Source organism: Lolium rigidum, chromosome 6, assembly GCF_022539505.1.
Source record: "Lolium rigidum isolate FL_2022 chromosome 6, APGP_CSIRO_Lrig_0.1, whole genome shotgun sequence".
NCBI classification, from domain to species: domain Eukaryota; kingdom Viridiplantae; phylum Streptophyta; class Magnoliopsida; order Poales; family Poaceae; genus Lolium; species Lolium rigidum.
The window spans coordinates 204606037-204616814 of record NC_061513.1 but is presented as its reverse complement, the minus strand read 5'-3'; the positions used below and the strand labels follow the sequence as shown (position 1 = coordinate 204616814).

The window sequence follows — 10778 nt, the reverse complement described above, 5'->3', positions numbered from 1 at the left end:
CTACAAAATAAAGTTTATGATCTTTTATGTGTTGTCTAATATAGCTCTTTTTGCTTTCTTCCCCAGTGCCTCTACTATTCCATGTAAAACCACTAATCATTTTAATTCTTTCTTTTTTCCCTTCCTACACATCAGCTTAGTTTTAATGGGGGTTTTGCAGTGAAACTCCACAGGAGTCACTCCCCCCTTCTGTTTCCCCCCACTAACATAAGTGGTGGTCAGATTATTTGTTAGAACCTCACAGTCCTCTTTGCCCATTTTTAGAATATCCACTAGAGCTTGGTCAACAGCATCTGGCTAATTGTCCATGTCTACTGAATATTCCATTTTCTTAGGGCCCTCTTCTTTGTTCAAAAAAATGTTTACCCTGGCTTGTTCTTGCTCTCTTATCAAAGCTAGATTTGTGTCAATCATGTCTAAAGTAGTGCCAATATCAATTCCTACCTTGCTAGCAATGTCCAAAATACTATAATCAGAGTGTTAGCAAGAGTAGGAAGGATAGTAGTACCTTGTGATGACTGAAGATTCTTTGCCATAGCTATTTTCTTTGCCCTGTCCACGATGGGGACATCACTCCTAGGAGCAAGTCTGTTGCTGAATTTGTTCCCATTGGCGTCTTCAATTTCTTCTAGGATCCCCACATCCTTGTGCTTGGTTCTTCCATAGTTTGGTGATTTTCCACCCTCAACATTCTTGATTTTTGTTGTCATGATCAAGGATGAGTCAGACTCCACACATTTATCTCCTTCATCCCCAGATAGATCCACTCTCCCATTTGTTTCCAAATCTTCAGTCTGATCTTCCATCTCTTGCTCATTCTCTTTCACATTATCACCAGTTTCTTCTAGCAGATTCCTTTCTTCTATCTCCATATTTTTCCCTACTGCCCCCACCATATCTCCCCCAACCTGCATTTGGTTTGGGTCTTGAGCAGTAGCAGGCCCTCTCCTTTTTGTCAAAGAAATTGCATCCATATCATTTTGTCTCTTAATTTCCTTCTCCCTTTCTTCCAAAGATTTTTTTGTTTGCTCACTTGCTTGAATGTGCCCCTCTCTAGTTGTCCCCTCATTTTCTTCAGTTCTCTGTCTTTTCTCTCTTCTGCCCCCAACTCTATGATAAAGTGTCTTCCATTTCATCAAATTCTTGTATGTATTCCTCCTCTGGCCTTAGCTAACATTCCTCTACCACCTGCTCAACTTGGAAGTAGATGTAGTAAATCATCAGTTTTTTGTAGTAAGCTTTGCCATTGCAGGGATATTCTTGTAGTTTACCACACCAACCAAGAATCTTATGCTTCCATCCTTCCTAAAAGCTTCCATGTCGACTTCAATAACTTGTCCAAGTGTTGAGCCAACTTCACAAATCCCTTGATAGTTTTTCAGAGTTTTTGGAACTCTCTTAGCCCTAACCCACACTGTATCCACCTTACCAGCTGCAAGATTTTCATCTGACCATTGTTTGACATTCACTTTGATGTGTGCACCCCTCAAAGTGACCCAATCATAGATTGAGACTTCATTTATCCTTGCAGCTGATGGGAAATTGATCAAGAATCTGCCAGCTGAAACTTCTTTTGCTTGCCAGGTCCACTTCCAAGGATATGTTCTTCCTAGGCACATCACTAAAGCTCTTCATCCACTTGAAAATTCACTTCCTTGACCGTGACTATTGCTATAGATTTCCCCTTCTCCTCAGCTCCAACACCTTCTTTTGCATGCTCAGCAACAAAGCTACATAGCCCAGGACCTCCAAATCCAACCAGGTTTGCAGTTGGCTTCTTTTGCTTGAGCCAGGCACATCTCATGGACTGATGTCCTTTACCACAATTAACACACTCAATCTCCTCACTGCAATCCTTTGAAATGTGCCCTTTTCCCCACATTTTTTGCAGAGAAGACTGTCACCTTCAACAGCTTTCTTCCCTGTTAACTCTGCTTCTGAGCTTGAACCTATCTGCACCTGTTGTGTTGTCCCAGATGAAGCAGTTGTTGTTGTGGCTGAGACAGTTGCTCTTTCATCAATAACTTTGTTCTGGCCAGTTGAAATTCCTTCAGAGTTGGCAGGTATGGCCTTCTGCACATATGCACTGCTCTGCCCCTGGAATTGTCCCCTGCCCCCAACTCTTCCTCCTTGATTCTGGCTGTTACTGAACTGTCCATTTCCTTGCCCATATGAACCTCTGTATTGATTGTTGAACTGCCCCTGTCCTCCCCCAAATCTCTGAGAATTTTGGTATTGATTCCCCCCAAACTACCCAGGACGAGAGAAAGTTGGGCGCTGAAAGTTATTACCTCTGTATCCTCCATATGATTGATGTCTATTTGATCCTCCATCATCCCTACCATAATGTTCTCCTCCTCCCAGACTATCATAGCTATCTCCCATCTCTCTCGAGTCCTCCGCCGCCACCTTAGCCGGAGGAACCCTAGCTTCACGCTTCCACCAACCACCCAGCAAGCTGTCCAAGTGCTCTTGTGAAAATATCCCTTCAGATAGAGAGGCCACTGCCCTTGCTTTATACAAGCACATGGTCCGCGTTGCCTATGTTTATGGTGGGCCAAACTTGGGCTGGACAATACTACTAGCAAGCCCACGAGGTGACACTGTCTTGATGGAAACTTTTATTCCAATAAAACAGTCTATGGCATCCCCTGGCTTCCTAAAAGGTCTTTTACAAGCTTTGGCGACAGAGTCCCCTGCTGATGGCCTTGATAGCACAGGAGCAGGTTCTGCCATCCCCAAAGCTTTTTTTGCCTCTATGAAAGGATTTAAGTTTTGCCTAACAGCTTTACCTCGACAATTTTTAAATCATCCAGGATCTATGTTGTCTGGGAGAGTGTCATTAACATGTTTTACTGAATCATGTTGCAAAGAAGCTACACTTCTATGTTCTGATACAGCAAAATTTGTTTCTCTGCCTACAACAAATCCCCTGCATGTTTGATCTACTAAGCCTCTCTTCCCTCTGTTGCTTCTCTTCTCATTTACTCCTCTCTTATCCATTGCAATGGCAAGATAATCACCAAAACAGATGGGAGAGTTTCATGACAAACAACATCAGAGCAATCAACAGCTAAATCATCCTCTCCTTCAGAGAGATCACTAAGAACAAGGAACCGATTACTAGCTTTTTTATGGTACATACCTTTTACAGAATGTCCTTGCACCCTTCCTTGAAAGGCTCCTCGAACTGGACTTTCTTCTTCCCTCCCAACAAACACCTGGTGATGCGCTTGAACCTTCTCATGATTGAGATTGCAGTCAGATCTTCCTTCCTCATTGGCGGCAGCTTCCTCTCTGGATCGTACGAGCTGTTGACGTACATTGCATCTTCTGTTGGAGGTCGAGACCATCCTGCTGGAGTTGGTGGTCTGACAGGGAATGGTATAGTACACCAATCTGATCGTATCTCTCTCCGTAAGACCATGACATGGGATTTTCCTTCCTCCTATATACACGTAACCGAAGCCCCCTAATTAGGGCATCGTTCCCTCAAACACCAACATGGCATTAGAGTGGTCCTTTCCTATCGTCTAGCTCTCGATCACCAGAAACCCCAAACCCAAGATTGATTTGTCCTCGATCGATCGACCTTAGAAAAATAAGAAAAATTGGGCGCTAATTACGATCGGCGCCCTTCTTAGGAACCTTTGCCTAGATCATTGATTGGTTGTGACTTCCTCATTAACCTTCATGCTGTTCACGGTACGCTCATCATAGGGCTCCTGGACGGCTCCGACGTTGCATTACACAAAACCCTTGAGGTTGAAGATGATGACAAGAAGACACTGACCATTCCCAATACCACCTATGGTCCATGGGTTAAAACAGATCAATAAATTATGAGTTAGTTACTCAAGACCTTGTTCCCCTGGCATCCTCACTCATGCTCTCGGTGTTGAGCATTGTGCTAATGTGTGGTCTTCCATTAAGGAGCTTTTCGCGTTGCAGTCCAAGTCCTAGATTATGGTCATATATGTAATTTCTATATGGTGGATATTTATTCTATGCTATTGTGATATGAGATTCGAATCTATTATGTGTAAGATGTGTTGATAGATGCATATTATGTACCCCATTCTTAAGTATTGGTTTTGATCCAACTTGTATGCAAGAACGTATGTGGGGAGATGTGTGTATTAGATGGAGTAGCAGGTTTTAGTGATTGGATAGGGACAACAAACTCGTGATCCATTAGGCCATCTCCAATGCGGCGACCCATCCCGCACCCGCGCGTCCGGATGGGTCCAACCGGACAAATCCGCGGACCAGCGCGGCCACGCGTCGCAAATGCGGATGGCCGCGGTGTCCGGGACGACGCAAACCCGACCCAAATCTGGGCTAGGTTTGCGTCGCCGCGGATGGCACGCGGTGTCCGGTCGCGTCCGCCTGCTCAACTCCCTTGGGCCCAGCTGTCGGTGGGGGCGTGCATCATATTAAATGTGGACTGGGAGGGATCTGTCCCTGTCCAATCCACTCCCCACTCCACTCGACGGTTCCCCACGCATGCGCAACCGCCACCATGGCCCCGAGGAGGGCTTTTGCTCCCGGCGCCAACGACAGCGAGGCCAGCAGCAGCCACCGTCCTCCGCCGGTGCTAAGGACCGGGGAAAACCGCGGCGGTCTCCACATCGGAGAGGCCGCCCGCGTCGGCGCGGCATTTGCGCAACCCGCGCCGCTGCAGCTGCCGAAGCCGGAGGAGGAAGATGACCCGGACCTGTGTGCCGCTCTGGCGCTGTCCGCGACGGAGGAGGAGACGAAGTGGCCGCATCTCGCAGCGGCCATTCGCACCTCCGCGATGGAGGAGGAGGAGGTCTGGCAGGTAGTTGAGGATGTCGAGGCCTAGGTGTTGCTCGACCAGGTCCACCGGGAGGAGGCAGCGATGCGGCGGCGCGAGGAGGCCAGGCTCCACCGCGAGGAGGAGATGCGCCAGGAGGCCAGGCGCCTCGCAGAGCAGGAGAGGCGCCAGAAGGCCAGGCGCCTCGCGTGGCAGGAGAGGGAGATGTGCCTCAGGGAGGAGGCGCAGCTACGGGCTGCTGCGGCGGAGCAGCGGGTGGCTCCGAACCCGCACTCGTCCTGAGAGGAGGCTCTGTGGTCGCCGTGGCCGGAGTCCCCGGTGCGGTCGAGCCATAATAGCGCCTCGCCAACCGGGGACGTCATCGACGCCGACGCCGACGAGGCCCACAGGGACTAGGCGACCTCATCGTCCTCAAACCCTAATAGAGGGTTTTTTATTTGTTTTTAAATTTAAATCCCATATAGAGGGCTTCTTTTGGTAGTTTAAATTTGCCCAAAATAGGGCATATGTTTAATGAAACTTCGTTTAGGTTTAATTTTTTTTCCTTTGTTTTTGATTTTTTTTACATTTTCGATGCGTCAGCGTGTTGGGCGTAGCGTGCGACCCAAACGGACACGCGGATGTGGGCCGCTGTCCGGGTGTTCGCGCGGCCACGCAAACGGCCCAAAATGGACGGCGGCGCGTCCGTTTGGGTCGCAGCGTGGGAGATGCCCTTATGGTTTGGCCTTTTCCTTTGTTACCTCACTAGGGATAAAGTGAATGCATGTGCTATGTTCATCACGTGACAAAAGTGATAATCTTGTTTGTTCAAGGTATTTGATTTGATATTCAAACATCATGTCAAAATACTTATGGCTATGCTCTGTTAATTCTTAATATACAAGATTGTATGAAGTTTTCCCTTTCTTATGAAGTATAAGAGAGATGTGTTGCATGATTTCTATGTTAGGACGCGATGCCCATAAATGTTTATCAAACATATATTGAAGTTCCACCTATATTATCTCATTGATGAATTGTTATTATCCACTACAACTTTAAAAAGAGAGTAGACAAGTGAACCCATGAACCTCGATTCAATTTTAATCATAAGAAACACCTTTCCATTGTATTTATATTACTTTCTGTTTGCAACAATATTTTAATCCGAAAATAGAAAATATGTAGTTTACTTAATCACACACAAAACCCAAAATTAACTATCTCTTTATTTTATTTACTTAGTTTTCATTGCTTATTTACCTTACTTTACTTTTACTGCATATTTTATTTACAACTACTAATACGCTTTAAAGGATTGTAGAAGAAGAGAAAAAGAGATAACTCTTATCCAATTCTCCCAGAGTTCGATATAAAACCTCGAGTCACCCTTGTGGGGAAAATTCTTCGCTGATTACACCACTCTGCACTTGCAATCCCAACGCCATCACCTGGCGCAACAGCAAGCAGCACAAACCATCCCTGTGCTAGAGTAAGATCCAACCACGACAACCATGGAAGTGCGAGACAGAGATCATGTCACGACGACCGACGACGAAGGAACGACCTGCAATGGAGGCTCTCAAATCACCATGTGTACCTACAAGTTCTAACCGATCTAAGGCTAGGGTTTCAGAAGCCTACAACAACCAAAGGGATCGATGCAGAGGATGAAGACGACAAGCCGTGGCCAGTCACCGCCGCCAAGACCAGCGTTGCTACCGCTAGCCTTGCCGACCTTGCGGGCGAGGTCGAGCCAGCCATGTCGCTACATCTTAAAGGGTGGATGAGCTCAAAATGGGGGATGGGGGATTAGGAATTGGCAGTGAGAGAGCCGCCCCTATATACGGTGGCGAAATTTTGAGGGCGGTGACTGAATTCATCCCGTCGATTTTTTGTCGTTTCGCGCGAGCTCGTGCCATCTCCCCTTGGTGGCTCTACGGGAACGCGATGTTGTCGCTTTTTGCGGAGATGAGGGTGGCTCGCTGGAAACGGCAAATTCAAGAGTTCCTCCCAGACCTAGCCCATGGGTGCCTTAAAACCGTGTTGTGCAACAACGCGAAGTAGCCCAGGAAACAAAACATCTCAAAAACTGTGCCCCCATTGCGAGCCAAGGGGAGCCCGGGATACCAAACCCGCCCTATACGGTGAGTCCGTGACTGTGGGTAAGGAACAGTGTTGTAGACTATTGTGAATATTGTTTAGGCATTAGCTATTTAAAAAGTGTTTTTAATCATTCATGCTACTATGACCAATCGTGAATCTCAGATATTTCATTTGACAGATGGAAACCTCAATCTTGCCATTGTTCACTAACAAAACTCCTCAGTTTTTCCATTTCATCATCTCCACAGTTAGTCTATTATCAATTTTGCCATTTGAAGAGTGGAGGCACATGGAAATGCATTTAATATGTCAAAGTGGCAAGCATTCAACATTTAGAAATACCAACAAAGAGCTAGATAATATTCTTTCTACAAAGTCACGTATGCACAAATTGCTACACTTGGTATACAAACTATTTTAGTCCGTATGCATGCATTAATTTAGTCTGAATTTGACGAGTAAGAGACCGCCAATGAGTATTCTAGCACAATATCTAATGGTACCCTCGACATGACGTAAATTGTGATGACAATTCAAAGGAATTCCGCAAGAAAAATCTCGAGGAAGCACTTGCAACAACTAAGGATCGATGGGTTGCTTCTTCAATTGGCTCATCTCCCGCTTCACACTCATGACGGTGGATAGATGCGGCCTCTTTTCCATTGTTGTTCCATGTTGGTGGTGGAGGGAAATAATGCCGAATACACCATGGTGTGGCATTTTGCGGGCAACTGGAGACACTATGGCGTGGTGAACTACTGCTTTGGATTTGTTAAAAGTGATGACATGTAGGTCCAACCAATCAGCCTGATATAAAATAGAGAGAAATATTTGGAGAACCTGGGGAAAAATTGGTTATAAACTAACACCGGAGATGGCGAAATGGCAAGGGGTTTTGTAACGGAGCAGTGGCAAAATTGAGATTTCAATAGGCAAATCTGAGATTCGAGTCGGTTATAGTGGCAAAACTGATTATAAACTGACGGTGGAGATGACAGAATGGCAAAACTGATAAGTGTTGTAAGTGAGAAATGTCAAGATTGAGTTTTCCATCGGTCAAATAGCAAACTGAAGATTTACGTTGGTCATAGTGGCAGGAATGATAAAAACCCTTTAAAAATTATATTTCGAAACGAAGGTAGTACAAACTCCGCTTAGATGTAAAACACCTTCTGCTAGTTTGGATGGTGACGGCGAGTGCCAATTACACAAATCAAGATTGAAAGCCTTCTCTTTCAGGGTTCAAAGATTGAAAACTTGGACAGTTTATATAGTACTCGGCTGCTGTTTTAAAGAATAGGAAAACAGGTGGCTGGAATTACATAGGGCTCTTTCAACACGGGGGAAGGAGCATCATTATTATGAAAAAAATGAATATGGAAGGCCTAGACCAGCAAGAAAAACTTGGCGCCACATAGTTTTGGTTCCCATATTATCAAGCCGGTAGTGTGGTGTCGCGGCGATGTCCAGTAAGAAAACCGGAGTCGCTGATGAGGCAACAGGTCCAGGATGTGTTGTTAGGCAGATGCCTTGTCGAACTTGAGGGGCTTGACCACCTCCCAGGTGAAGTCGGGGTCGTCGCGGCCGAAGTGGCCGTAGGCAGCGGTCTTGATGAACCTGTTGCCACCCTTCTTGAGGTCGAGGTTGATGCTGATCATCCCTGGCCTGAAGTCAAAGTTCTCCTTCACCAGCTTCAGGATCTCCCTGTCAGGGATCTTGCCGGTGCCGTAGGAGTCGACGAACACGGACAGGGGCTCAGGCACACCGATGGCGTACGAGATCTGCACGATGACGCGGCGCGCGAGATCGCTCGCGACGATGCTCTTGGCGGCCTGCCTGGCAATGTAGGCGCCACTGCGGTCCACCTTGGTGGGGTCCTTGCCGGAGAAAGCGCCGCCGCCGTGGGCTCCCCAGCCACCGTAGGTGTCGATGATGATCTTGCGGCCGGTGAGGCCGGCATCTCCGTGAGGCCCGCCGATGACGAAGCGGCCAGACGGGTTGAGGTGGAAGATGGTGTTCTCGTCGAGGTACTTCCCGGGGATGACCGGCTTGATGACGTGCTCCTTGAGGTCCGCCGCGATCTCGTCGTTGGTGACGGTCTCGTCGTGCTGGGTGGAGATGAGGACGGTGTGCACGCGGATGGGGACCATGGCGCCGCCCTCGTTGCGGTACTCGACGGTGACCTGGGTCTTGCCGTCAGGCCTGACCCAGGCGCAGGTGCCGTTCTTGCGCACCTCGGTGAGGCGAGCGCCGATCTTGGTGGCGAGCACGTGGCTGAGGGGCATCAGTTCGGGGGTCTCGTCGGTGGCATAGCCAAACATGATCCCCTGGTCGCCGGCGCCGATCTCCTCGGGGCGCTTGGTGAAGTGTCCGTGGACGCCCTGTGCGATGTCAGGGGACTGCTGCTCGATGTTGACGAGCACCTTGCAACGGTCGGCGTCGAGCCCGACGTCGTCGGAGACGAAACCGATGTTGCGGCAGGTGTCGCGCACGATCTTCTCGTAGTCGACGGTGGCCTTGGTGGTGATCTCGCCCAATACCATAACCATGTTGGTCTTGGTGCAAGTCTCGCAGGCGACCTTGCTGTCGGGATCCTGGGCTAGGCAGGCATCGAGGACGGCGTCGGAGACCTGGTCACAGAGCTTGTCGGGGTGGCCCTCGTTCACGGACTCGGACGTGAAGAGGAAGGTGTCTTCGGACGCCATTTCTTGCTGCTACCTGTGTTCGACGCAAATCACAAGGGGAATCATCAGATAATTAGAATCATATAAGTTCACGCTGGATCTGTTTTCGTGAATCAGAAATACAATCATCAGCGCGAATGAATTGTGCCACAAAATCCGGGTGCTACATGATTTGATTTGCCAACTCATAATTCACGATGAAGCTAGTAATCAAACGAAAAAAGATACTACTCTGTATCTGATGAAAAAGCATGACCGGTGATGTTGCGGAAGCTAACCTTGTCCTGCTGCTTTCGTTCCGGAGGCGATGAGCAGATCGAAAGAGGAAGGAAGAGGTGGAATGTGTTGTCCCGAGATCCAGGCCGCGCCATTTATAATGGCCGGGCAAGGCTATGTGTGCTTATTGGTTGGTGGCAGTGTGGGACTGCACAACCTGTGCTGCAGTTGTTGTCCTCACCAAACCTGTTGCATGCGGTGGGCTACATCACCTACCATCATGTACCTCTCCTTTATTTCCTTCTCCACTTGCCTACGTGAGCTGTTTCACAAAATAATACACCTCATGGTAGGCATGATTATCAATTCCAAGCTTTTAAAAATAGGCCAAGAGCAAATATCTCACCAGTTTCAGTTCGGACAACATTATTTACATACCAACTGCAAAGCATTGCTAGCTGGCCTTGGCCATATAATGGTGGTTATGTACCTTATTACTACACGCTTGTAATATTTTAACAAAATATATATGGAAATACTTTTGTACACCCACGCATGGGTGTGGATGTTTCTATCACCGTTCATTTATTCCTCGAGATTCGTGCCCACCATGGTAGATAGAAAGATTCCTTTCTCTCTCCTCTTTTTATCCGAATCTTAAAGCACAATGAACGGTGACGGAAACACCCACACCCATGCGTGGGTGTACAAAATCCACTCTCAAAATATATATGTCCATTTTTAGAGCAAAGATGAGCTTGCAGACATTTTAGCTAGGGATTTTTTTTATATCTTTTGCGAAACACGGTAGATGCCTACAAATACGTACATACACTCACTCCTATGTACCTACGTGCACTCCCTACCACCGTGAGCACCTCCGAGAGACTGAATATATCCTTGAAAAAGCAAGTGGCATGGGTTATCAACATTTCCAAAACCAAGGTCTTTCTGGTCAAGTGCTTCGAAATGGACCTAGTTGCCACGTCTGCTAA

General features: G+C 47.4%; 1 protein-coding gene across 1 annotated transcript; it reads right to left on the bottom strand.

Annotated features, from left to right (window-relative positions):
• Window positions 1-8132: 8132 nt before the first annotated feature.
• On the bottom strand, window positions 8133-9959 carry LOC124661001 (S-adenosylmethionine synthase 3). Its single transcript, XM_047198860.1, has 2 exons — window positions 9846-9959; window positions 8133-9601 (listed from the first exon to the last, which is right to left on the bottom strand). Exon 2 carries the CDS (start codon window positions 9586-9588, stop codon window positions 8401-8403), a length of 1188 nt encoding a protein of 395 aa, XP_047054816.1. The 5' UTR covers window positions 9589-9601; window positions 9846-9959; the 3' UTR covers window positions 8133-8400.
• Window positions 9960-10778: the final 819 nt, after the last annotated feature.

Coding starts and splice junctions, on each gene's coding strand:
- LOC124661001 (XM_047198860.1), bottom strand. CDS start 9,588: ATGGCGTCCGAAGACACCTTCCTCTTCACGTCCGAGTCCGTGAACGAG.